We start from the raw sequence: 27,971 nt of genomic DNA, 5'->3' as shown, positions 1-27,971 counted from the left end.
CCTAAGCTCCTGACTCACAACTGTGAGCTAATAGCAGGTGCTGTGTTTGCATTCAGTCTTCGTTGCTGCGTGCGGGCTTTCTCTAGTTGCGGCGAGCGGGGGCTACTCTTCGTTCCAGTGTGAGGGCTTCTCATTGTGGTGGCTTCTCTTGTTGTGGAGCTCGGGCTCTAGGCGCGTGGGCTTCAGTAGTTGCAGCACGCGGGCTCAGTAGTGGTGGCTCACGGGCTTAGTTGCTCCACAACACGTGGGATCTTCCCGGACCAGGGCTTGAACCCGCGTCCCCTGCATTGGCAGGTGGATTCTTAACCACTTCGCCACCAGGGAAGTCCTGCGGGTGCTGTTTTAAGCTGCTACATTTGTGCTAATTTGTTACCAGCACAGAAAACAAATGCAATCTCTCTGTTTTGTTTCCTTCAGGGCACTCACTGCCAAAGTAAGTTGGTTTCTTTGATTACTTAATTGCTTCAAGTCTATCCATCTGTATTTGGTTTGCTAGGGCTGCCATAACAAAGTACCATGAACCAGGTGGCTTACAACAACAGCAATGGACTGTCTCACAGCCCTGGAGGCTGCAAGTCCAAGATCCTGTGTGGGCGGGGCCGTGCTCCCTCGGAGGCCTGCAGGGGCCTCCTTGCCTCCTTCTGGCTCCTGGTGGTTGACCAACAATCCTTGACTTCCCTGGCTTGTAGATGCACCACTTGGATCGCCGCCTTCCTCGTCACACTGTGTTATTCCATGCGTTGCTGTCTTCACTTGGCCGTCTTACTGAAAGGGCACCAGCAGCAATGGATTAGGGCCCATCTTCTCCAGGACAACCTCCTCTTAACTAATTACATCTGCAATGACCCTGTTTCCAAATAAGGTCATGTTCTGAGGTGTTGGGGGTTAGGGCTTCAACCCATAAACCATCCCTACCTACATGTGTCATCTTCCAGGGTGCAAACTGTGGCTGAGTTTTCCCGCTGGGTTCCTAGAGCCTAGAGCACAGCCTAGCACACAGTAGGTGCTTAACTTTTTGTTGTTGTTGTTAAATCATCTGACGAATTCTTTCTCTGAGCCTCTTTCCATGTCTTTCAAGTGGGGATAGAGATATACAGCAAATAATTGTCCAACACATGAATGAAGGGAGGATTATAACATGCCTCACCCCCACCTGACAGAGGGAGAAACTGAGGCTCAGAAAGACGAAGTGAGTTGCTCAAGGTCAGTGCCGCTGTCACGCTGGCAGCCTGGCCAGGAGGGACCTGCGAGCCCTAACACATGTCCTGCACTCCTTCCACCTCTGGCCGACAGCCTGCTGACACCTTCCAGTGGCTGAACCCAAGAAGAAGTCAGATGCAGCCCAGGTAACGCAGTCAGCAGGAGTGACCCAGACAGAGAGGAGAGAGAGGGACAAACGGAAGGCTACCAGCACAGGGTGTTCACCAGAAGGGGAGTCCTCACACTTGGGAATGTCTTCCCTCTCGCTCCCCAGAAGGACACACCAGTCTACACACACCCCCAGCGCTGCCTAAGGGTCCCCATTTCCCCACTTCCTAATTTCTGCCTATCCACTTGGTGTCAAATGGAATCTCCCCTGAGTGCCATTCCGTGGTGGGGACTGTGGAAGGGTTCTGCCCTAGATGCAGGTAGTAAGGGAATATTGCACCCAGAAGATATAAAAGCAAGAATAAAACCCATTAAAGGTTTGGTCTGCTTTTCACTTTTACCACACACGGGCGATTGCAAACAAGGTCAGTGGTAAAACAAGGTCAGTGCTTCCCTGCAAAATATCTTTTGTTGGTCTAAGTTCTGAGCATTTGCTGCAAATGTTACCATGACGTTTTAAATACATATACTTAGGGCTTCCCTGGTGGCGCAGTGGTTGGGAATCCACCTGCCAATGCAGGGGACGCATTCCCTGGTTCGGGAAGATCCCACATGCTGCGGAGTAACGAAGCCCATGTGCCACAACTACTGAGCCTAAGCTCTAGACCCTGTGAGCCACAACTACTGAGCCCACGAGCCACAACTACTGAGCCCGCGTGCCACGAGCCCGTGCTCCGCAACGAGAAGCCACCGCAATCAGAAGCCCGCACACCTCAATGAAGAGCAGCCCCCACTTGCTGCAACTAGAGAAAGCCCGCGCACACCAACGAAGACCCAACGCAGCCAAAAACAAATTAATTAATTAATTAATTAAAAAACGAAAAAGAAATGAGCTATCAAGTCACGAAAAGACATGGAGGAATCTTGAATGCATACAACTAAGTGAAAAAGGCCAATCTTAAAAAGGCTACGTGCTGTATGATTCCAACTATATGACACTCTGGAAAACACAAAACTATGGAGACTGTAAAAAGATCAGGGGTTGCCAGGAGATGGCAGGGAGCACTGAGGATTTTTAGGGCAGCAAAAATACTCTGTATGATACTGTAGTGGTGGATACATGTCATGATACGTTTGTCCAAACCCACAGAATGTACAACACCAGGAGTGAGCCCTAATGTCAACTATGGGCTTTGGGTGATAATGAGGTGTCAATAGAGGTTCATCGATTGTAACAAATGTACCACTGGTGGGGATGTTGGTAACAGGGAGGCTATGATGGGTGGGGTGAGGGGGTGTATCTCTGTACCTTCCACTCAATTTTTATTTTAAGATTTATTTTTTATTTATTTTATTTATTTTTGGCTGCATTGGGTCTTCGTGGCAGCATGCGGGAACTTCGTTGACGCGCATGGGGTCTTCATGGCAATGCGCCAGCTTCTCTCTAGTTGTGGCGTGAGGGTTTTCTCTTCTCTAGTTGTGGCATGCAGGCTCCAGGGCATGTGGGCTCTGTAGTTGTGGTCCATGGGTTCCAGAGAAGGTGGGCTCTGTAGTTTGCAGCACACGGGCTCTCTAGTTGAGGCGCCCAAGCTCAGTAGTTGTGGCGTGCAGGCTTTGTTGCCCTGCGGCACGTGGGATCTTAGTTCCCTGACCAGGGATCGAACCCATGTCCCCTGCATTGGAAGGCAATTCTTTACCACTGGACCACCAGGGAAGGCCCGTTCCACTCAATTTTGTTGTCAGCCTAAAAGCTCCGAAAAATAAGTTTTATTAATTAAAAAGAGAAATAAAAAACACAAATCAAGAAGGATGCTGATGGTTCTTGCATGGTAATGACTGAAAATCTTTCTGTTCCATATAGGAGGGGGAGGGTGTTAAAATGATCTGGGTGTCCAGTACGTCAGGTCGCTGGGGCCTCTGATTAGAGTGTGTGCTCTGCCGGGACAGGGATTTTTTTAATAGCTTTACTGAGATATAATTCCCAACATGCCCATTTAAAATGTACAACTTGGGGGCTTTTGGTGCCGTCACAGAGGTGTGTGACCATCAGCACGATCACTTTCAGAACATTTCCATCACCCCGAAAAGAAGCACCACACCCTTTAGGCATCGCACTCCCCCTCCCCGCCCCCGCCAGTGACCCATCCCCTGGGCAACAACTCATCCCCTCCCCATCTCTGAGATTTGCCTCTGAGGGTGGGAGTTGTTCCCTTTGCTCTCTGATGTGTCCACAGAACCTGCAACCCTGTTGGATACACCCTAACGGGCAGGTACTCCATAGTTAAATTTAACTAATCTGTTTTTTCTTTTCTTTTCTTTTCCTTTTTCTTTTTTTCTAGCCATCCTGCCTGGCTTGTGGGATCTTAGTTCCCCGACCAGGATCAAACCCCGGGCCCACGGCAGTTGAAAGCACGAGTCTTAACCACTGGACCGCCAGGGAATTCCCTTGACTAATCTGTTTGAGTCCCAGTCACCACTGGCTTCTGCTCAGAAGCTTCTTTCTCCTCCACCCATTGTCCCATCAGGACCTTTCAGAGTTACCTCCGTTAGAGCAGGTAACACCCTGCCTCATAATTGCCTGCATCCCTGTACTCGACACCCTCCAGACTCCTCCCAGATTCCTCCCGGCAAGGACAGAATCTATCTGCTGCTCTTTGCCTCACCTCAGGCCCCAGGAAATGAGTGTTGCATTTGAATGGAAACGAGACCAGTCAGCATACTAGACACACACGTGTCCCCAGCTCCTGGCCGGCAGACACACAGCCCAGCAGAGAGGCCCAGAGTGTGAAGCGTGGAGCCCAACTGTCCCCGTGTGAGTCCCGACTCTGCCGTGACCCCCAGCAGGACACTGGGCAAGAGACTGAATCTCGGCAAGCCTCCCTTTCCCCAATTATAAAACGGAGCTAATAATAGGATCTACCTCTCCCCGCTGCAGCGAGGATTAGCACAGGGTCTGGTAATACACAGAATTCAGTAAGTACTAGCTATAATTATCGCTAAGCACGCGGGATTTATGAAGTCATGACACACGGCCTTCACTCGGCCATCCGTCAACCTCCTCACCCTATGCACATTTCCCAAGGAGAGGGAGAGAGAATCCAGGGTGCCCCCAGGAACTGTGAGGCCTTCCTTGTGACTGGGGTGTTAGGTGAGATGGGTGTAGCAGCAGATAAGATGGGGCCAGTGCCAGCTGCGGGAGAGCTCAGAGGCCAGGCTGGGGAGCTTGGATTCCTTCCCAAAGGCAACGAACAAGGAGCCAGGGGATGCTATTGAGAAGCTGAGGGACAGAGGATATCTCTGAGTGTTAGGAAGATGCCTTCGGAGGTGGGGTGATGGGGGCTCACTCTAGGGGGAGAGACTGGAGTCGGGCAGGAAGCGGGGGTGATGGTCCACATGGGAGAAGATGCAGCCAGGCCCTTGGCCTGCAGCCCAGTGGACATGGAGGATGCCCTGATTCTGAGCCCACTGTCTCTAGATTTCTAGAGAGATCTGGCAGGGACTGTAAACCTGGATGTTGTCTGCTAAATCCTGTTTCCATTTTTACAAAAGTGCAAGAGAAACAAGGTGAAAGTAACTAATATGTTTTAGTTCACTCAGTACAGTATATTCTTTTTACTGGCATCACTCAATATAGTTTATTCTTCTTATTCACGGTAGTGATGGTCTATAACGGCATAGTGAACACTGAATAATTGATCTTGAGCCACGCCCCGGGGGAAATACAGGGTGAGTTGCCTCCCAGACTATGGTCACACTTTCGTTGTTGTTGTTGTTCATTGATTTATACATAACCTTGTTTTATGTCTACTTCTGCTTAAAGGCACCTTGTCTAATATGCATATTGTGGACTCACTGACATTAAGCTCACAGCCAACAGTGGTGTAACTCATGCCCAAAGGAAGCTTATCTAAAATGCATTTTCTCCATAAGCCCCATCCCAGCCTTTAGGACACTAGACAGCACTTGGGCTTCGTGTCTGGGGAGGCGTTTGAAAGTCACCAAGAAATAGCGCAATACTGCAAAAAGGACACTCGTTTACAGGATGCGAGTTTGTTCAACCTCAGCTGGGAACATGTGTCAGAGACTCCCGTTGTTGGCCGCTCTGCGCACGCCCGCGAAAGCACTGTGCTCTAGGTTCAGGGGTCACAGGAGCATTTTTAGTGGGTAGGCAAATTTGCAAATACGGAATCCGCCAATGATGAGCTCGACTGGATATCCAAAACATCATCATGTCATCATGTAATTAATATAAATATCATCAACGGGTAGTTTACATTCTCTTTTTCGTGCTAAGTCTTTGAAATCCGGGGTCTGTTTTGTACTCACAGTACATCTCAGTTTGGACAAGCCACGTTTCAAGTGCGAAAGCGCTCCACACGGCTAGTGGCTTTCGTATCAGACAGTGCACATCTCTATAGCTTTCTTGAGACTCTCCAAGAGACCTGCGGACTCAAAAATGAAAATAAAAAGGCGATGTCAGATACAGCCACCTTGGAGAGCCATGTGGCAATATCTAAGAATTTAGCCGCGCGTTTTTCTTGCGACCCAGGAATTCCACTTTGGGGCCAGTGCCCCATGAAGTGTACCACTCAGCACAAGGCAACACGTATAAGAATATTTTCTGCAGCCCTGCTTGGAAGAGCATGATAGTGGAGAAAAATAAAATGTCCACGCTCGGAATAATGCATCCATAAAATACAACGTGTCCATACACTAGACTATTCAACATCTTTGCAAAAGAAAGAGCCTGAGCTCCGTGTAACCGCACGGATGAAACTCACAGGGGTGAGCTGGTGAGGACGAAAGCAAGCTGCGGAAGGTCAGAGAGGTGATGCTATTTATACAACATTTAACCTTCGTATAGCATCAACATTTAACCTTTGATGCTATTTATACAACAACACCTCCTTAAGGATGGTGATTACTTCTAGGAGGGAAGGGAAGGACTTGGAGAAGGGTAAGTACACAGAGGGTTCCAGTTATATTTGAAAAGTTCTATTTCTTCAGCTGGACGGTGGTGGACATGGAGGTGCTTATTATGGTTATTTGGGATATTTTGTGTGTGTGTGCCTGACATTCTTTTGCATGAGGAACCATAGCAAGGGTTTGTACTGCTGTGTTGACCAGGTCAGACAGACAGGCAGTGAGGGGTCATATGTGGCCTGCGTGTGCCTTGAAAAATATTAGAGCCACTCTGACAGGTAGCTGGTGAGGATTCCGTGAGATTCCTGCACGGGTGAATAAAGCCCCCAGCACAGTGTCTGTCCTGTTGTAACTGCCATCAGCGTATTTGTTGAGAGCAATCGTAACACTGAGCAATCGCTCTGTTCTAGGTGCTATGTCTAGTGTTTTCATCCATTATTTTGTTTAACAGTATTTATTCAGTGCCTGTAGGAACAGAGCCCCCTGCCCGGGTGCAATAGAGAGAAAACAGCATGATTCTTGTGAACATAGAGGGGAGGGCAGCCCAGTCTTCATGACGCACCCCGAAAACTGCTAATGGCCAAGATTTGCCCTACTAGTATGTGATCTTATTCTTTCCGGACAAGACACATCAATGTAACGTTACAGGTTTTTTTTTTTTTTCTTTTTCTTTTTATCTCTTTTTTTGGTCCAAGGATATGGGGGTGGGCAGGTGAATGATCAACTGCGCAACATTTTTTCTTTTTTGGGGGGGGGAGGGTCATGCCATGTGGCCTGCGGGGTCCTAGTTCCCCGACCAGGGATTGAATCCTGGGCCCTTGGCAGTGAAAGCACGGAGTCCTAACCACTGGACCACCAGGGAATTCCCCAACTGCACAACATTTGAAGTGCAGTTTTCTTTTTTTGTTTGTTTGTTTGTTTTTTGTTTCTTGCGGTATGGAACGCGGGCCTCTCACCGCTGTGGCCTACTCCCGTTGCAGAGCACAGGCCCCGGACGCATAGGCCCAGCGGCCAAGGCTCACAGGCCCAGCCGCTCCGTGGCATGTCGGATCCTTCCTGACCGGGGCACAAACCCGCGTGCCCCGCATTGGCAGGCGGACTCCCAACTACTGCGCCACCAGGGAAGCTCTGAAGTGCAGTTAATTCTTGATGTGATCTTTAAGTAAATATTTTATTTGGAAAAATATATAAAGTATATAAATAATATATAAGATATATACCAGACCTCATATATATGACAGTCCATAGTATATATAATTATATATAAGATCATGTATATTGCATTTGTGATTGTATCAGGTACAATCATTACGTATTGTCAGTGTATAATATGTTACAGACTTTAAATGTTTCTTTGACAATAATGCTCTGAGTACGACCAGCAATTGCTCCCATTTCATGAGGAGGAAACTGAGGCACGGAGGTAGCGGGACACTTGGCCAGGGGGACAGAGGCAGGAGACAGTCACAGGAGGAGTCCTTGGGAGCTGGAGAGCAGCAGACACGGGGGCGTGGGGAGGCAGGAGGCCCAGAGCCCAGCTTTAACAGGGGCGTGTGCACCCTGGGGCCTGGGCTGGGCCTCCCCCCGCACCATCACACCTGCCTCTCCCGGTCACTCTGGGTGACCCCACGCGGCAGTGTGGCTAAATGGGGAGGTGTAAAGCTCCCGGATCATCAGTGAGCCTCTGGGGGGGCTGGGGAGGGCCAGAGGCCTGCAGCGGCCCCTCTCACCCTCCCACTGGGGGACCCAGGTGGCCAGCTCTGCAGCCTGACCTTCCAGCTCCAGCCCAGCAGCTGCCCTGCAGGCCCTGCAGCCCCCCAGGGGAGGGACTCAGCTCTAGCCTGAGTGGGGTGGTGGCGTGGTAGAGGGCAGCCTGGGGTCCCCGGACCCTCGCGAATCCTGGCTCTGCCTCTCTCTGGCTGCTGACCAATGCCTCTGTTTCTCCAGGGCTCAATTTCCCCATCAGTAAATTGGAAGCCATCATCCTACTCGTCCAAGCCTTGTCGGGAGGACTCCACAAAGTCTTGAATGAATTTTAAAAAGTTAAAAAATAAAGAGCCAGGGCCTGACACCTTATAAGCATTGAATGAAGGGTCATCATCGCATTATTTAATTTTAGTTTTAGTTTTTGAATAGGTAACATGCTGTGGGGGAAATTCAAATAATACGAAAGGCAGAGTGATCAAAAGTTCCTTCAGGGGCTTCCCTGGTAGCACAGTGGTTAAGAATCCACCTGCCAATGCAGGGGACATGGGTTTGAGCCCTGGTCCGGGAAGATCCCACATGCCGCGGAGCAACTAAGCCCGTGCGCCACAGCTACTGAGCCGGCGCTCTAGAGCCTGCAGGCCACAACTACTGAGCCCGCGTGCCACAACTACTGAAGCCCGCGCACCTAGAGCCCGAGCTCCGCAACAAGAGAAGCCACTGCAATGAGCAACCCGCACACCGCAACGAAGAGTAGCCCCCACTTGCCGCAACTAGAGAAAGCCCGCGTGCAGCAACAAAGACCCAATGCAGCATAAATAAATAAATAAATATATATTTTTAAAAAAAGAATCACTATGCTGTATACCTGAAACTAACACAATATTGTAAGTCAACTATACTTCAAAATAAAAAAAAAAGTTCCTCCAAAGTCACATGTTGACACTGATTACTGACTCAACTGAAGCAGCAATAGAAAATTGGGAAAATTGGGGGACGAAGAATACAGACTGAGTATTAGCTTATGTTAAGGAATTACCGTTACTGCCGTTCGATGTGATTGATAAGAGTTTTGCAGTTGAGCTGGAAATTTTCCTTCCTTTGATGGAAACGTAAACCTGAGCATTGGGGCAGAATTTATCACGATGTCTGTAGTTTATTTAGTGACTTTTAGCTTTTTATGAGGGAAAATTTCTAGCAGAACCCAAAGTAAAGAGTAAAGGAACTTCCATGTGCTCAGCAACACATGTGCTGTTGACTCAAGATCCCCACCCTCACTTGGGCCACGTTTTCCTCCGCTGGAGTATTTGAAACCAAACACCAGGCAGTGTATCATTTTGCCCCAGATGATTTCCCTAGGCTGCAATTTACTTTAAAATACTCCATCCCCACAAAAGAAAAGAGAGAGAAAGAGAGTATGGCAAAAAGTAATGTTTGTGAAGTCTGGTCAATGGAGTGGAGGGTGTTCCCTGTGGCTTTCCTTTTCCACTGTTCTGTGCTTGCAACTTTCCACAAACCTCGAAAAGTCAAAGAACAAAGGAAGTTCTGCCTCTGCACCGCACCCCGCCAGCCCTGCCCAGGTTCCCAGGGCCAACACAGAAGCCAGTTTCCTGGGGATCCTTCCAGGGGCCCAGAGACCTTTCTAGCTGCGTCTTTATTAATAGCAGGTTGTAGTAGTAGTTGAAACCTGATGGGGCAGGCGTCCGGGCTGAGTCACACAGGCCTGTCCCGCGTCACCCCACACCTCCTCCTCTCTGACCCCACGTAAGCCGATTGCCACTCAGAACCTCAGTTTCCTTTTCTGTAAACTGGGGATAAATCACCACCCTTTTGGGTGGCTGGGAGGATGCAGCATGAAGGTCCCAGCGCAGAGCTGGGCTCAGAGCCTCGCTGAGTACATGAAAGAAGACTTTTCCCCAGAGTCTCTCTATTAAGAGCTCCCGGGTCTGATCGGGGAGGGCTGGGGGTGGGGACTCTTGGTATTAGGGGGCTTTGGGAGTGGTCTCCCTGGTCACCAGAGGCCCATGGAGGCAGGTGGATGCACAGAGCCCTGGGTCTCCCAACCCAGGTAAGGTGTATGAAGGGGCTGGGCTCCCCTTTCTCTGCTGCCCTCAGGCCCGGCCCCTGGGGGTTCATAATATGTTTTGTCCCCTCTGTCCTGGGACCAGAGCCCAGAGTCCAAGCTGGTCTAAGTTTGGAAGGGGGAGGGAGGGGTGGGGGGGGTGACAGGATGTCTCTGAGCTGTCACACACACCCCTGTCCCAGGCCCAGAAAAAGGGAGGGACAAAAGGCTTGGAGAGAGTCAGAAAGACGGGAGAGAGACGGAGAGACACTGGGGAGAGCAGGCCAGAGTGGGGGACAGAGTGCGGACATCCTGAAAGACAGACAGACAGACAGCGGCCACAGTGGGAAGAGCGCGGGGACAGGAGCGAGGGGCCGGGGACCAACAGACAGGCGGGGAGACCCACCCTGAGACCCGGGAGCTAGAAAAAGGGCAAGACAGAGACAGGGAGGTGTGGAGAGAGGGGTCCAGACAGGCAGGGAAGTCTCTGGACTCGGACGCAGAGGGGCACGGAGGCAGACCCTTCAGATGAGCTCCAGGCCTTGGCTCTGCTCAGGGGTGCAGTGGAGCTCAGTGGGCGTGCTGCTTTTGGGGAGCCCAGACCAGGGGTGCTTGCCCGAGGGCCAGCTGACATCAGGTCACCCTGAGATGGAGCTCAGGGACCCCGAGAACCAGGAGGATGGGGACCCGGAGGTGAGAGAAAGGAGACGAGGGAGGGAGAGACAGAGAGAGACAGAGAGGGATGCGGGAGATGGAGAGGGCCAGGGGCAGACACACACAGAGAGACACAGAGAGACACGGAAGAGACAGGGAAACAGAAACATCAAAGACCCAGAAGAACTAAACCCGAGGACACACAGCAAGGCCAAGACCCCTGGGGGAAATGTACTCAGAAACAAAGAACAGGAAACCCGGGAAGAGAGGAGGATGGAGAGAGAGAGGGGTAGAGCTGGGGTGGTGTGGGCTGAGGAGGCCCCCAGCGGGGCTGGGGCTTTGGTGGCTCCCACAGATGGCAGGGGGCAGGGGCGCTGAGACAATCACCCATAACCCCGCCAGGACACAAAAACAGGTGGCCTGAGGGCGGGTGAGTCATTGTGACTCATCCCCCTCCCTGGGGACCAACCCCCCACCTCAGCCCTGGGCTGGGCCTCCAGGCCCCCCTGCTGCTCTAGGTGGCCCCCAGACTCACCCCCTCCCCACCTCTGTCCCTCTCCTGCAGGAGGACACAGCCACGGCCCTCCAGAGGCTCGTGGAGCTGACGGCCACCAGGGTGACCCCAGTGAGGAGTCTGCGTGTCCAGTATCACCTCATCCGAAAGCTTGGCTCCGGCTCCTTCGGCCACGTGCTCCTTGCCCGGCCTCGCCAAGGGGGTGAGTTTGGCCACCAAAGGGCACAGTCCTTGATGTCCCCCAGGTTTCCCCCTCTGAAACCACTGAGACAGGGAGCAGCCTTGCGGGGAGCTGATGAGGACACATCTTGATGGGGCTCCAGAAAGTTAAGAGCTCTGTGGTCTTCCAAAAAATGGAACTCACCCAGAGAGGGTGAGACACTTGCCTGAGGTCACACAGCAAGGCGGGAGCACAACTTGGACTGAAATTCAAGTCTCCGCGTCCCCTACTTTATGCGAGAGGAAACTGAGGTCCAGAGAGGGTAAGGCAGTTGTGCAAGACCACAGAGCAACCTGAGGCAGAGCAGAAAGAGTCCTCAGGGAAGGTCTCCTCCAACCTCCACTTCACAGATGGAGAAACTCGAGGCGCAGAGAGGTCAGACACTATGCCCTGCCCCTCTTGTTTTATATGTAAGGCGTCTGAGGCTCAGAGAGGTTGAGTGGCTTGCCTAGGGCCCCACAGCAAGATCAGAGCGCCCTGAGTTCCCTTCTGCCCCCGCCTCCCCAGCAGGTCCGGCTGTGGCTCTGAAGCTCCTACCTCGGGACTCGGTCCTGAGAACCACCTTCCTGAGAGAGTTCTGTGTGGGCCGCTGTGTCTCATCACATCCAGGCCTGCTCCAGACCCTGGCAGGACCCCTGGAGACGCCCCGACACTTCGCCTTGGCCCAGGAGTATGCGCCCTGTGGGGATCTCAGCGGGATGCTGCAGGAACGGGTGAGGCAGGGAGGCAAGGGACAGAGGTTGGGACTGCTCATCCCAGGTCTGACTTTGTCCCTCCCCCAGTCCTGTCTCCAACCCTGACCCCCAAATCTTAACTCCACCCTAAGCCCCCAAACCACCTCCTTATTTCTAATTCTCAGTGCAGTTCCATGACTAACCCCAACCCTAATCCATCCAGGGCGAGGAGTTGGGATTGGGGCTGAGGATGGATCAGGTCGGATGAGGGGGTAGGGAAGGAGACAGAGATGGGCTTTTAATGGGCATTGGCATTGGGAACGGGTGTGGGTGGAGTTGGATGGGTTGAGTTTAGGGTTGATTATAGATTGGTCACGGGTGTGGAGAAGAGCATGGCTGGGGCTGCAGAGTGAAGCAGAGATGCTTGGGAATGTGTATGTAGGTTGAGTTGGAGAAGGGCTGTAATGAAGTTCTCTCTAGAAAGACCAGGTCAGGACTGAATCCATGATATTCTGGGGGTACTTGAGTTTGAAGTTAGGGTGGGGCCATCTTTAGGAATAGACTTTGGATTTGAAATAGGGTTGGGGATAAACAGAAGGAAAAAAGGAAGGAAGGGAGAGAAGGAGGGAAAGAGTAGGATGGACAGATGGATGGAAGGATGGGTGGATGGATGGATGGATGGATGTTTGGATGGATTGAAGGATGGAGGGATGAATGGATGGATGTTGGCTATTAAATAACTGGACAAATTATTGAATTGCTGACTAGCTGGCGGAATGGGTATTGAGTGGAAACCCTGCTGTATAGACCGTTGGATGGATAACTGGTTTGATGGATGGATTGCTGTCTTGCTGCGTGGCTAGCTGGATGGATCGATCTATCAGTTGATTGATGAAATAACCTGTGGGACTTTAGAACTGGGTCTGAGTTAGAGATGGGACCTCCATTAGTACGGGACTCAGATGAGGATTAAGTGTGGGATTTGGGTTTTCACTGGAGATCTTGGTGGTCAGTTTAGAGGAGATAAGAAATATAAGGAATGGGTTTGAGTGTTAGGACAAAGTCTGATGGAAGTTCAAGAAGTTCTCGTTAGATCTGGGGTTCCAGTGAGGAAAACATCTGGGATTTGGTCTACAGGAGTACAGATGTGGGGGCAGCTTGTGGTTGAGGATGACCTGGAGAAGCTGTTGGGGGTATGTTCTGGGGACACTAGAGGTAGCCCCTTGTCTGGGAATTTGGATTCTTGAACCCCAAGAAGCAACGTAAAGAAGGAACCAAGGCAGCCTGACCTTCGTCCTCTCTCTTTGACCCCAGGGCCTCCCAGAGCTGCAGGTGAAGCGGGTGGTGGCCCAGCTAGCTGGAGCCCTGGACTTCCTCCATGGCCGGGGGCTGGTGCATGCGGACGTCAAGCCAGACAACGTGCTGGTCTTCGACCCTGTCTGCAGCCGTGTGGCCCTGGGTGACCTGGGTCTGACCCGGCCTGAGGGCAGTCCAACCTCTGCCCCGCCAGGGCCACTGCCCTCCGCCCCACCCGAGCTCTGCCTCCTGCTGCCCCCTGACACCCTGCCCCTGCAACCAGCAGTGGACTCCTGGGGGCTGGGGGTGCTTCTCTTCTGTGCGGCCATGGCCTGTTTCCCTTGGGATGCGGCGCTAGCCCCTGACCCTGGGTTCGAGGCCTTTGCTGGCTGGATGACCACCAGGCCCCAGCCACTTCAACCACCGCCCCCTTGGGACCAGTTTGCGCCCCCAGCTCTGGCACTGCTCCAGGGGCTTCTGGACCTGAATCAAGAGACTAGGATCCCCCCACTGGCTGTCCTGGGCTTCCTGGGGGATGATTGGGGGTTAAAGGAGAACAAAGAGAGACCTGGGAGCTTGGGGAGTGTGTCCAGTGAAGACGGGGAGGAGGAAGAGGGGGGAGCAAGCCTGGAAGAGTGGTCAGAGGGGGAAGAGAATGACGACAATGATGGTGGGAGGTGCGGACAGATGGGGGACAGCCCTGACCAGCTGACTGGGACAAGCGCCCAGAGCTTGGGCCAAAGGCCTCTCCCCCAGCCCCCATGGCCACCTGGATGGAGAGACAGCTGCTCCCGGGAGGACAGAGATGGAACACATTGCGTCTCTCCCAACTGAAGCCTGGACTTGTATGCACAATTCCCCTCCTAACTGAGGACCCAGGGGTCCGGTAGCCCCGGCCCCTCCTCCCTCAGACCCAGGAGTCCAGGCCCCCAGCCCCTCCTCCCTCAGACCCAGGGGTCCAGGCCCCCAGCCCTCCTCCCTCAGACCCTGGGGTCAGACCCCCACCCCTCCTCCCTCAGACCCAGGGGTCAGACCCCCACCCCTCTTCCCTCAGACCCAGGGGTCAGACCCCCACCCCTCCTCCCTCACACCCAGGGGTCAGACCCCCAGCCCTCCTCCCTCAGACCCAGGGGTCCAGGCCCCCGGCCCCTCCCCCTCAGATCCAGGGGTCCTGACCCCTCCTCCCTCAAGGACCCTTCCTCTCTCTTCTGTCCTGAGCGTGTCTTCTTGAAGGAAGGTGCTGTTTCCCCTGTAGATGCATTTCTGCACGGTGGGGACACGTTGGGTGCTTATGGACTTGTGATGTGGTCAGTCCTCTCCTTTAAGACCTTAGGTGACTCCCGCTGGCCCTGGCACCAAATCTGGGCTTTCCATATCCAACACCATGGAAACCTCGCCTTCCATCTCTCCCACTTCCCTGGGCTCTGGGGGACATTAAGGGGAGGCACTCATCCTTTCTGGACCTAAATGGACACACAGATAGGCACACACACACCCTCTCTTGCTTGCAGACGTTTGGAAACCCTGTGTTCTCCCCCGAGAATGCCTTCTTCCCAACTCCAGGCCTCCAGAAAGTAGACCCCTCCCCGGGGGCCTCTCCGGCTCCTCCGAAACTTGTAGCCCAGCGACCTGCGCCTCCACCTTTTTCATCTCCCCTTGCAGGCTGCCCAGGATAGACTTGGTCTTGTCCCCCTGCACATCCTTTCGGGTTCTGCTCTCACACGGCGAGCCTCCTGCGCCAGCTCCCTGAGAGCACAAGCACCGTGGCGTGTGCTGGTCCCGTCCACGCTGAGGGCCACGGCTGGTTTGCAGGGATCTGTGTTCACCCGGGCCGGCCCGATGCCACCCCCATCCCAGCACACAGACCCCTGACTTGTGAAGCTTCCCGCCTGCAAGGCAGGGGCTGCGTGGATCCCATGCCGCGTGCCCCGCACCCAGCACGGCCACGGGGGCCTGCTTCTTTCTGGGGAATCTGTCCTACGTGCTTTCTAGATTTAAAAACGTGAGTTCACTCCATACGACGGGGTGTCCTGAATTGGACCCTGGGGCAGGTAAAGGCTGTTGATGGACATGGGAAGCATCTAGCGTTTGACTGACGGTTACTGTCTACATTTGGACAAATGCACCGATGGCTGGGTGAGGGACTCACCTGGCAGAGAGCTTGGTGAGGCGACATGGGAGCTCAAAGCAGCTGTCCTGCACATCTAAAAATGATTCTGAAATAAAAAGTAAATTTAAAAAGAATCAAGTGAGTTCACATTGATCATCTCACTCTAAACCTGAGGGGGTGGGTGCAACCCTCCGGGACCCCACCCCTGCCTCCTCCTTCAGCCCTGGGAGTCCCTGCCTGCCCCCCGCCCAACTTTGAAGTCTGCAGACTCATAACTGGGACTCCCCTCCCTTCTTCCCCTCCCTTCAGGGCCTTCACTTCCCAGTTGCTGCACCACCTGCCCCCCCTCTGCTCCGAGTCTGAGGTCATTTCTCACTGCATCATTCTGGAATCTTGTTGTCTCATCCTTTCCCCACACAGGACCCCATGTCTCCTCCCCCGGACGCCCCTTACCAAACACTTGTGTCAGACCTGTCAGTGGGGCACTAATGGGGCAGCTGGCTGGGGTCAAGGCAGGGGCAAGCTGGAGAAATGATTTCATCCTCTACAGGGGACCAGCACTCCTGGATCTGAGGGGGGAGAGGCTGGGGGCCTGGACCCCTGGATCTGAGGGGGGAGGGGCTGGGGCCCGGACCCATGGGTCTGAGGGGAGAGGGGCTGGGGGTCTGGACCCCAGTGTCTGAGGGAGGAGGGGCTGGGGATCTGGACCCCTGGGTCTGAGGGAGGAGGGGCTGGGGGCCTGGACTCCTGGGTCTGAGGGGGGAGGGGCTGGGGGCCCGGACCCCTGGGTCTGGGGGAGGAGGGGCTGGGGGTCTGGACCCCAGGGTCTGAGGGAGGAGGGGTTGGGGGCCTACACCCCAGGGTCTGAGGGAGGAGGGGCTGGGGGCCCGGACTCCTGGGTCTGAGGGGGGAGGGGCTGGGGGTCTGGACCCCTGGGTCTGAGGGAGGAGGGGCTGGGGGCCCGGACCCCTGGGTCTGAGGGAGGAGGGGCTGGGGGTCTGGACCCCAGGGTCTGAGGGAGGAGGGGCTGGGGGCCTGGACCCCTGGGTCTGAGGGAGGAGGGGCTGGGGTCTGGACCCCAGGGTCTGAGGGAGGAGGGGCTGGGGGTCTGGACCCCAGGGTCTGAGGGAGGAGGGGCTGGGGGCCCGGACTCCTGGGTCTGAGGGGGGAGGGGCTGGGGGTCTGGACCCCAGGGTCTGAGGGAGGAGGGGCTGGGGGCCTGGACCCCTGGGTCTGAGGGAGGAGGGGCTGGGGTCTGGACCCCAGGGTCTGAGGGAGGAGGGGCTGGGGGTCTGGACCCCAGGGTCTGAGGGAGGAGGGGCTGGGGGCCCGGACTCCTGGGTCTGAGGGGGGAGGGGCTGGAGTCTGGACCCCAGGGTCTGAGGGAGGAGGGGCTGGGGGTCTGGACCCCAGGGTCTGAGGGAGGAGGGGCTGGGGGCCCGGACTCCTGGGTCTGAGGGAGGAGGGGCTGCGGTCTGGTCTGATGAGGGAGGACTGACTTCCTGGCCTGGGATATCTGTCTGGCCAGAGCCAGTTCTGGGAGACAACGCACGATGTCGCTCTCCCCATGAGGTTCAAGGGGCGAGGCCTGGGGCGGGGCTACGACCCCCTAGGTGGGGGCGGGGTCTTGCTGCAGGGCAGGCCTCTGCTGGCCTGGGCTCTGAGTGCTGGGCACTGACCACAGCGGGCAGCCGAAGGGTCAGGCAAGCCTTGGAGAAGGTGAGGTCCGGAGGTTGGAGCCCGGGTCAGGAGGAGGCAAGGGTCAGACCGCCTGAGGTGGGCCTGAGGGTGAAGCTGTGCAGGTGGTCAGAGTCCTGGGTTCTTTGGGGGATCAGGGGCTAATTACAGACCTTGAGACTGTGGAGTGGTTGAGTGTCAGGGACACAGAGTCTTGGGGGGGGGGTCCCAAGATGTGTGAGTTACATAAGGTCGTGGCAGAGGGGTCGGCTGGGTGTCTGGACCCCTGGGTCTGAGGGAGGAGGACCTGGGGGCCTGGACCCCTGGGTCTGAGTGGGGAGGGGCTGGGGCTATTGAGTTGGAGCCCAGACCACGTAAGGGCTTGGTGATCATCCCCGAGTGCTTGCTCCCACCCAGGCCCCAGGCGTCCCCCAGGCCCTGGTGTGAGCCGCCGGCCCTGCACAGGCCCTGGGGGCAGAGAGCACCTGTTTACTCTTAGGAAGCTGAGGCTGCTCACCCACCCCCAGGGCCCAAGCCTGTTTGCTTTGGAAACAGGTGGGGGGTGTCTCGAGTTATCTGGTTCATCTTTCATCCTCAGGCCATCAGGTGGCGCAGGGATGTGGGGGTGGGGTGAGGGACATCTGTGGCCTCAGACTTGACCTCACCCCAACCCGAGACTTGTCTCCCCACTCCCAAGACGCCTCTAATAAGAAGGGAAAATGAGTCACGATGGCCTGAGACAATCAGCTTCCACCCTCCTCCTCAGATCCAGGAGTCCAGGTCCCCAGCCCCTCCTCCCCTGGCCCCTGGTCTGGCAGGACCTAAGTCCTGGTCACCCTCTCTTCTGCCCTTGCAGAGATGCCTGGGAAGCCATCAGAGGAGAAACAGGTGGAAATGGAGATGGGGGCTGTGGAGAACGGTGCTGGGGAGGACCTGGGGGGCCTCACGGCAGAGGAGCTGCGGCAGGGCCAGGAAGCGGCCCTGGCACTGGAAGACATGATGGCGCTGAGCGCCCAGACCCTGGTCCAGGCCGAGGTGGACGAGCTCTACCAGCACGTGCGTCCCCTGGGCCAGGGTCGCTTTGGCCGGGTCCTGCTGGTCACTCACCGTCAGAAAGGTACAAAGGCCTGGGGACAGAGGCGGGGGCCAGTGGTGTGGGCCCAGGCAGAAGCTAGCCAAGGCTGAGGAGTCTGTAAACCTCAATCAAGTCCTGCCTCTGCTCTTTCCAGGCTGTGTGATCTTAGTAACTCCCCTACCCTCTCCAAACCTCAGCCTCCTCCTTTGAAAACGTGGGTGATGATTCCTTCTCTGAAAGAACTGTGATTCTCTGAGGAAATGTTGGTAGCTCTAGTTGCTGGGGACAATGGGGAGGAAGACAGAGCCCCCTCTCATGGCCCTCACACGTGGCCGGCTTGGTGGTCATCGTGGGAGTGACGCAGAGCCATGCTGTCTGCCAGGCACTTAGCAAGGCCAGCACACGGTGGTTGTGCACCCCAACCCCAATCTGGTCGTCACCTTCCAAGGAGACTGGAGGGCTCAGCCCTGTCCAGGGGGCTACTGGGCCCCCAAGGAGGAATCTGAGCCAGCCCAGCCTTCAGGGAGCTCCCAGCACGAATGGGGAGAGGGTGTGTTAGTTTCCTATGATTGTCATAACGAAGTACCACAGACTGGGGGGGGCTCACAGTTCTGGAGGCGGGAGTCCGAGATCAAGGTGCCAGCACGGTTGGTTTCTCCTGAGGCCTCTCTCTTCGGCTTGCAGACGGCCACCTTCTCCTTGTGTCCTCACACCGTCTCCCCTGTGTGCATGTCTGTGTCCAAATTTCCTCTTCTTATAAGGACACCAGTCATACTGGACTAAGGACCACCCCAACGATCTCATTTTACCTCTTTCAAGACCCTCTCTCCAGGGAATTCCCTGGCGGTCCAGTGGTTAGGATTCTGCGCTTTCACTGCCACGGGCCTGGGTTCAATCCCTGGATGGGGTACTAAGATCCCGCAAGCCGTGTGACGCGGCCAAATACAGTCATATTGTGTGATACTGCAGGGTGAGAACTTTAACATATGAATTTCGCAGTGGGGAGTGGTGGGGGGAGGGACACAAGTCAGCCCATAACAGAGAAAGATGCAAAAAGATGCAGACCTGGGTCGTCACAGAACTTGGAGGCCATAATGGGGAACAGAGGGTTTGTAAGGGGGCCTCTTCCAGGTCCTCAAAATCGAAGGCAGCTTGTGCATGATGGTGGGAATTCAGAGCATTGTCGATAAACAGAAGAGGCACTGCTGCACCCAGTTGGGGAGGGGGAGGGGAATGGTTAGCATTTTAGGTAAGGACGTGACCCTCCCCCATCACACACAGCCTCTTGGGCAAGGTTGGGCCCTGGCAGCTGGTGACTCAAAAATTGAACAAACCATATGCTATTTGTCTTTCTCTGTCTGACTTACCTCACTCAGTATGACAATCTCTAGGTCCATCCATGTTGCTGCACATGGCACGATTTCATTCTTTTTTATGGCTTGAGGAATACTCCATCCTGTGTTCATCCATTCATTTGTCAATGGGCATTTAGGTGGCTTCCATGTCTTGGCTATTGTAAATAGTTCAGCTATGAACATTGGGGTGCATGTATCTGAATGGAGTCTTTACCAGATATATGCCCAGGAGTAGGATTGCAGGATCACATGATAACTCTATTTTCAGTTTTTTAAGGACCGTAATGGAAAAGAAAAAAACAAAAATTGGAGAAACCAGAGTTTCTGCCTCCTGGGAGCTTACATTCTAGGAAGTTGTTTCCATGTGTGGCAAAATTCACAATAATTCCTTAGTGGGGTCTAATACCCAGTTCAGGGTATCTTTTCCCCAGTTGCCTCAAACATGGCTTTTTGGCATGGGTTTGCTGGAACGAGGGGCCCAATAAAATTATTGGAAGTTCTGAGTTTGGTTTTCGTGGTACCATTCTACCTGCTCCAAGACAGCAGAGTAGGAACTCACTAAATACTATTATCATTGTTATTATTATTATCATTACCACTGGTGTTGTTTCAGTGGCCACGCTGTTCTAGGGCAGGCTTGGCAGGGGGCAGGCGGTGGAGGGGGTGAGGGCGGCATATGGGAGAGAGTCCAGGCTGAGGGACAGCAGGGCTGGCCCTAGGCTCTTGCACCTCTCACCTCTGTCCCTGCTCCGTCAGGCACAACCTTTGCCCTGAAGCAGCTCCCGAAGGCCTCCACCACCCTCCGAGGCTTCCTGTATGAGTTTTGTGTGGGCCTCTCCCTGGGCTCGCACTCGGCCATCGTGGCGGCCTACGGCATTGGCGTGGAGTCGGTCGACTCCTACAGCTTCCTGACCGAGCCTGTCCTGCATGGAGACCTCATCGCCTTCATCCAGCCCAAGGTGGGTCAGCCTCCCATGGCTCAGGGGGTGCCACATGGATGCCCCTACCCAACCTGGGCCCCAGGAATCACACTCACTGCATGGTGACTCAGGTAGCCCTGCAGAGGTCTCACTGGGCCCACAGGTCTTGTGGAATTGTGAGGTCTCTAAGGAGTTCATGGCCGCCACAGAACCAACACTGCACCCCACTGAGGTTCACCAGGGCCCACAGGACTCACACCAGGACCCACGGGGCTCACACCAGGCACCGTGGGGCTCACACCAGGCACCGTGGGGCTCACACCAGGGCCCACGGGGCTCACACCAGGGCCCACGTGGCTCACGCCAGGCCCCACGGGGCTCACGCCAGGACCCACGGGGCTCACGCCAGGCCCACGGGGCTCACGCCAGGACCCACGGGGCTCACACGAGGGCCCACGGGGCTCACACCAGGGCCCACGGGGCTCACACCAGGCCTCACGGGGCTCACACCAGGGCCATGGGGCTCACACCAGGCCCCACGGGGCTCACACCAGGGCCCACAGGGCTCACGCCAGGCCCCAGGGGGCTCACACCAGGCACCGTGGGGCTCACACCAGGGCCCACGGGGCTCACACCAGGCCTCACGGGGCTCACACAAGCCCCCACGGGGTTCACACCAGGCCCCACGGGGCTCACACCAGGGCCACGGGGCTCACACCAGGCCCCACGGGGCTCTGCCAGGGCCCACGGGGCTCACACCAGGCACCGTGGGGCTCACACCAGGCCTCACGGGGCTCACACCAGGCCTCACCAGAGCCACCCTCTTTGGGGCCCTCCATCCCCTGGGCCTGGTCCCCGGGGCCGAGGACAAGCGCTATGGCCCCGTTCCCTTCTGGCTGGGGGGCAGGGTGGTGGACCCTGACACCTGTCACCCACAGGTGGGCCTCCTGCAGCCAGCAGCCCAGCGCTGTGCGGCCCAGCTGGCCTCAGCCCTGGAGCACATCCACTCCCGCGGCCTGGTGTACCGGGACCTCAAGCCGGAGAACGTGCTGGTGTGCGACCCAGCCTGCCGGTGGGTCAAGCTTACCGACTTCGGCCACACGCGGCCCCGCGGAACCCTGCTGCGCCTGGTGGGGCCACCCATACCTTACACGGCCCCGGAGCTCTGTGGCCCCCCGCCCCTCCCCGAGGGCCTGCCCATCCAGCCCGCCCTGGACGCTTGGGCACTGGGCGTCCTGCTCTTCTGCCTTCTCACTGGCTACTTCCCCTGGGACCAGCCCCTGGTGGAGGCCGACCCCTTCTATGAGGACTACGTCATCTGGCAGGCCTCAGGCCAGCCCCAGGCCCGTCCTCAGCCCTGGCTTGGCCTGACGCCCGTGGCAGACGCTCTCCTGTGGGGGCTGCTGGACCCTCACCCCCGAAGGAGAAGCCCCGTGAGCTCCATCCGGGACTACCTGGGGCGGCCCTGGAGGCAGCGGGAGGGGGAGGCCGAGGAGGTGCCCCAGGGGGAGAAGGGGGACCCAGAGTGAGAAGCACGGGGGCAGCCCGGGCCCAGCCCGGCCTGGGGAGGCTCCGGAAGGCAACCCCAGCCCCCATCCTGAGGCCTCCTCCGCATTCATGGGTGGCGGCTGGCTGCTCTGCTGTCTGTTGGTCTCTGTCTCATGATTTTCCCCTTTCTGTCCTTAATTCCCACGTCAGGGCATCTGTCTGCTGCCTTGGTCCGGGGGAAGGGGGTCTCCGGGAGCACCCCGTGTCTGTCCACACCTGCCCCATCTTCCCCGGGCCTTGGCACCCGCTGCTCCCTTTGCCTGCGGTGCTCTGGGTGCTTTCCCGCACCTCCTGCCAAGCTGTCTCAGCCAGGCCGCCCCTCACCACCGCGGGACACTACAGCCTGCACTCCCAGCCCCCTACTCTTGCTCCGCTCCCCTTTCCTCTGTGACACTCACTCCCTTCCAGCTGGACAATTTATCTATTCGTAGTGGTTATTCTGTGTGCCCGGCTGGAATGTGGGCTCCCGGGGGCCCAGGATCTCAGCCTGTCCTGCTCTCTGACGGATGCCACGTAGAAGGGGTCATCCTGCCCCGTGTAGGTGGTCCACAGATGCTTATTCAGTAAACGGACCCCCCTGGTTTTGCACAGCCTCCCTCCGTGTATGCCTGTCTTCCTGCCCTTGTCTTTTCTGTTTTGCTGGGTTCCACTCCCTGCCTAACTCCCTCTTCCTCCCCACATGCTGGGCCCACGCCCTCTCAATAATGTGCTTTGTCTCTCTGTCACCCCAACCGCTCTCTGCAAATAAAGTCCATCTGGCACTTAGGTCCCCGTGACGCTGTCGGTCTGGCAGTGTGGGAAAGAGAAGGCCGGCGTGTGCGTGCCTGTGTGCCCTGGAGAGCATGTTGTGGAGGAGAGACAGAGACAGAGAGAAACGGAGAGACAGACAGAGGCAGAAAGAATGGCAGACAGTGGTCCCACCGGGCGCTCCTGCGAGGTGCTGGCTCCGCGTGTGCGTTTGTGGTGTCCCTGGGAGTGTGTCAGCACTGTTTGCACCTACCCTGCACACATATGTGTGAGAAGGAGAGGGATTAGCCACCAGAGCTGGGAAGTGTCCAGCTGTTCTCAGGTGGGTAGGAACTTGAGCGTGTATTTCTGGGTATTTGTGTGTCCATGAGTGTCTGAGCCCACGTGTGTGTGTGAACAATGGTGTGTGTTTGTGTGTGTGGGAGAGAGAGAGACATGAGGGTTTGAACGCAGATGACATGAGTGCGTGGGCTTTGTGTGTCTACAAGCGTCTGAGCCCCCGTGTGCTCATGTAATCGTGTGACTGCCTGGGTGAGGGGAGAAAATAGAGTCTGCGTGCATCTCACTGTGTGCAGTGAGATGCTTGCGTGTCTGTGAGGCCTTGGGCCTGCATGTGTGGGGGGTGTGTGTGTGTGTGTGTGTAGCAGGGGGAAGACAAGTCACAGGCACGGCTGCCAGTTACCAGCTGGGCCCTCCTCTCCTTCACACCCACCCGCCCCCGCCACCCGTCACCCTGGCCCCTTCTTGGCAGCCGCCCTGTTTGCAAACACTCTCTCTTCCTCTCTGTGCCCTCCTTGGCCGCCCGCCTAGAGAATGGCTACAACTCAGGGCTGGATCATATGTCATCCTCTCCCTGGCCCTGCACCCCCCAGGGCCCCTGCTGTGGCCACCAAGGTGTTGCCTGGAGGGGAGGGGTGTGGTGGAGGCAGCCTGTGTGGAGTGACCCCAAGGATCCTTTCAATCTAAGTTCAGTCCAGAGACCTGGGGACATGGGCCCCTGTCCCGGGCAATCCAGGTGAGCTTCCTGGAGTAGGGGGAGAATAAGATGGTGGGTGCAGTAGGGGGAGCACGAGCGGAACCTCCTGCCACCTCACCCGTGAATCTGAAATAACCCAAGCAATTAGGCCAAGAATGTGTCCCAAAAAAGCTGGAGGTGGCTGGGGGGTGGGGTGGGGCTGAGGGGCGGGGGAGTGGAGAGGAGCAGGGTCTGGGGGGCGCACAGAGGGTGCTAATTGGTGGCATCAGCTGGGGATACACCGCGAGGTGATAATGACCCAGCGATGGGCCCCCGCAGGAGGGCTGGAGGAAGAGACAGGAGTGGATGGGGTGGTGCTAATTTAGCGTTACTTAATGACAAGACACATAATACTAATCGTAATACTTTACTCGAATGAAGCCGCTTACCCCTCAAGCAGCTCCCAGCAGGTGGCACGTCCTGAACTCGCTGGAAGGGGTCCCTTAGATCCTCCCCACTTCAGGGGTGGACACAGGTGGTCCAGAGCAGCCGAGGTGCCTGCCTGAGGTCACACAGAACGTTGGGCAGAGGGAGGATTCAAATCCAGGCCAGCTCTTCAACTGTCCAAGGTCCATGCTCGATCTTCATTCCCCGACCAGAGGTCGAACCTGCGCCCCCTGCATTGGAAGTGCAGAGTCTTAACAGCTGGACCGCCAGGGGAGTCCCAAGCTCCATGCTCTTAAACTGGAGGAGTGTCCTGTGGCCGTCAGGACCTGGGGGAGGGGTCGTGAGGGGACTGGGGGCCTGAGCACACATGTGTGAGTGTGGATGTGAGTGTGACAGAGTAAGGATGAGTGTGAGTATGTGGGTGTGTGTTGCTGAGGTGGCTGCCCCTCCCTTGGAGGAGATGTGAGTTGGGACACCTACATGGAAAGAAGGTCGAAAAGCTTTTGGACCCAGGCAAGGGCCGTAGTGGAAAGACAGACAGTAACATGTGCTGGCAAGGAGGTGGAGAAGTTGGAGCCCTCCTATGGGGCTGGTAGAATGTAAAAGATGGGGCAGTTGCTTTGGAAGACCGCCTGGCAGTTCCTCAAAATGTTAATTAACCATGGAGCTACGATATGGCCCGGCAATTCTGCTCCTAGGTAAATGCCCATGAGAACTAAAAACATGCCTCCACACAAATGTTCACGGCAACATTGCTCACAATAGCGAGAGTGGGAACAACCCAAATGTCAAGCCACTAACAAAGGGATAAAAGAAATGTGGTCTAGGGAATTCCCTGGTGGTCCAGTGGTTAGGACTCCACGCTTTCACTGCTGAGGGCCCAGGTTCAATCCCTAGTTGGGGAACTAAGATTTCATAAGTCGCGTGGTGCAGAAAAAAAAAAAGAAATGTGGTCTATCCATCCAGTGGAGTATTACTCAGCCATAAAAAGGAAGGAAGCACTGACACATGCTGCATCACGGATGAACCTCAAAAACCCAGAGCCAGTCACAGAAGATGACCTACTGTAGGATTCTGTGTATCCACAGAGGAAGAAAGATTAGTGATTGCCAGGGGAAATGGGGAGTGACTGACTGCTCATGGGTACAGGCTTGCTTTTTAGGGGTGGCGATAGTGGTGGAAAAGCTCTAAAATTAGATTGTGCTAAATGTTGCACAATTCTCTGAGTGCATTGAAAGTCATTGAATTGTACATGTAAAAAGGGTGAACTTTGGATGGACCTAGAGATTATCATACTAAGCGAAGTCAGAGAAAAACAAATATCATATGATATCACATACATGGACTCTAAAAACATGATAAAATGAACTTATTTACGAAACAGAAATACACTCAGACTTAGAAAACAAACTTACGATTACCAAAGGGGAAAGGGGGAGGGAGGGATAAATTAGGAGTTTGGGGTTAAAATATACACACCACTATATATAAAATAGATAACCAACAAGGTCCTACTGTATAGCACAGTGAACTATACTCAGTATCTTGTAACAACCTATAATGGAAAAGAATCTAAAAAAGAATATATATATATATATATATATATATATACTCTAAGAAAGAATAGATGTATGTATAACTGAATCACTTTGCTGTACACCTGAAATTAACACACTGTAAATTAACCATATTTCAATAAAATTTTTAGAAGGGTGACATTGGCATATAAATTTCATCTCAATGAAGCTGCTTAAAAGAAAAAAACTAAAACAGGCATTTCCAAGGTTCTCATGCTGTGACCTTGATTAGTTTCCTTTCCTTCTCTGAGCCTCTGAGTTCACATTAAAAAGAAAATGAAAAAGGAAAAATCCTGCCCTTTTTCTAATAGTGCTGAATTCAGGACCCACTTTTCACACAGGACCCGTTCACGTCTCTCTCCGTTTTACAGACGAGACTGTCGAGGCCCCTACTTTCCAAAGACCCTAAAGTCAAAAGGTGGCTGAATCTGATTCCAAAGCCTTTGGTCTTGACTCCCCACTCACCCCCGACCCCACAAAGTGTACCTGGGCCCGTGATCACCAAGGAAGCTCTGGCTACACCCCAGCTGGGGAACCCCAAGTATACAAGCAGGACCAGTTACAAAATGTGTGGGTGTCCAGTACAAAATGAAAACGTGGGACTTCCCTGGTGGTCCAGTGGCTAAGACTCCGTGCTCCCAATGCAGGGGGCCCGGGTTGGATCCCTGGTCAGGGAACTAGATCCCGCATGCCACAACCAAGAGTCCACATGCTGCAATGAAGATCCCGCGTGCCGTGACTAAGACCCGGCGCAGCCAACTAGATAAATAACTAGATAAATATTTTAAAAGAGAAAACGTAGGGTTTCTTGTTTTTAAATAAAAGCTTTTGGGCTTCCCTGGTGGCGCAGTGGTTGAGAGTCCGCCTGCCGATGCAGGGGACGCGGGTTCGTGCCCCGGTCCGGGAAGATCCCACGTGCCGCGGAGCGGCTGGGCCCGTGAGCCATGGCCGCTGAGCCTGCGCGTCCGGAGCCTGTGCTCCGCAACGGGAGAGGCCACAACAGCGAGAGGCCCGCGTACGGCAAAAAAAAAAAACAAAAAAACGCTTTTTCCCTCCCCAGCCCCCCCCCTTTGCTACTGAATGTCATGTTCCCTGGGCACCAGGATAATCACTGGCAGACCCTCAAGGGGTAGGGGGTCGTGGAGCCTGCCTGAAGCTGGATAGCCACGGGTCTGGCCACCAGAACCTATAGGGGATGTGGGGCTTTGCATGACTCCCCGCTCCCAGCGCCCAGAGAATGCTTCCTTGTCTCATTGACCTCAAAACACAGAATCATCCATTGCAAACACAAAATCAAAAATCATGATGCACAGGACTTCCCTGGTGGTCCAGTGGTTCCAATGCAGGGGGCCCGGGTTTGATCCCTGGTTAGGGTACTAGGTCCCGCATGCCACAGTGTGGCCCAAAAAACCCAAAAAATCGAAAAAATCGCAATGTGCATCAGATCGACTCATGGCCGCAGAACGTTAAAGCTGTGGGGCTGCAACCAACCCACACCCTCCTTGCAGGAAAGCGTTTACCTGGGACCCAGAAGGGCGCCAGCCTTGTAGGGCCTCAGAGACACTGTTCTCTGCATTCGTTCAGCTCAAGTACAGACATGCAAACGACTTGGGCAGCACCCACGCATCACCACCACCCCACCCTGCACCCCTAACCCCTGACCTTGTTAAAACGCAGATTCTGATCCGGTGGGTCTGGGTGGCACCCGAAATTCTGCTTTTCTAACCAGCTCCCAGGGGTGGCCGACACTTCTGGTCCATGGGTCGCACTTTGAGGTGCAAGGAATTGTGAGAACAGGATTTTAGAGTATTGATCCCACGTCCCAGCTAAACGCTCATTAATGCTAAACACTTGTCCGCTCGATTCTTTGCGGTTTTCTATGTGGTCAGTCGTATCGCCTGTGGGAAATGACAGATCTGTGCCTCCCTTTCCACCCTTTGTCTGATTAAGGATGTTCCCTCTGCTCCTACTTTGCGAAGAGTGCGTGTGTGCGCCTGTTTGTAAACCATGAATGGGTGTTAATTTTGTCAAATGTTTTCTCTGCATCAAGATCGCTAGGCCTCTGAAGCTACTGTTTTGGGCTTGTTGCAAGCTGGCAGGCACAGGATCAGGTTCAGATGTCTTGTGGGAGGTGTCCAGGGTCAGGGCCAGCAGTAGGTGGGGGCTGGCCTCCTATCCTGGCCATGGGCCCCGAGGCCAGATGTT

General features: G+C 55.0%; 2 protein-coding genes across 2 annotated transcripts; both read left to right on the top strand.

The window, feature by feature from the left end:
* The first annotated feature begins 10,645 nt into the window (after positions 1–10,645).
* Positions 10,646–15,031, top strand: SBK3 (SH3 domain binding kinase family member 3). Its single transcript, XM_033844058.1, has 5 exons — positions 10,646–10,690; positions 11,217–11,367; positions 11,896–12,098; positions 13,374–14,025; positions 15,018–15,031. The coding sequence occupies exons 1-5, from the start codon at positions 10,646–10,648 to the stop codon at positions 15,029–15,031; spliced, it is 1,065 nt and encodes a 354-aa protein (XP_033699949.1).
* A 2,114-nt stretch (positions 15,032–17,145) lies between these two features.
* On the top strand, positions 17,146–22,296 carry SBK2 (SH3 domain binding kinase family member 2). The gene is made up of 4 exons (XM_033844057.2): positions 17,146–17,184; positions 17,999–18,259; positions 20,329–20,531; positions 21,431–22,296. The coding sequence occupies exons 2-4, from the start codon at positions 18,001–18,003 to the stop codon at positions 22,019–22,021; spliced, it is 1,053 nt and encodes a 350-aa protein (XP_033699948.1). The 5' UTR covers positions 17,146–17,184; positions 17,999–18,000; the 3' UTR covers positions 22,022–22,296.
* Positions 22,297–27,971: the final 5,675 nt, after the last annotated feature.

The sequence above is a fragment of the Tursiops truncatus genome, chromosome 19, assembly GCF_011762595.2.
Source record: "Tursiops truncatus isolate mTurTru1 chromosome 19, mTurTru1.mat.Y, whole genome shotgun sequence".
Taxonomy (NCBI): Eukaryota; Metazoa; Chordata; class Mammalia; order Artiodactyla; family Delphinidae; genus Tursiops; species Tursiops truncatus.
This window is presented reverse-complemented; position numbering and strand designations above follow the sequence as displayed.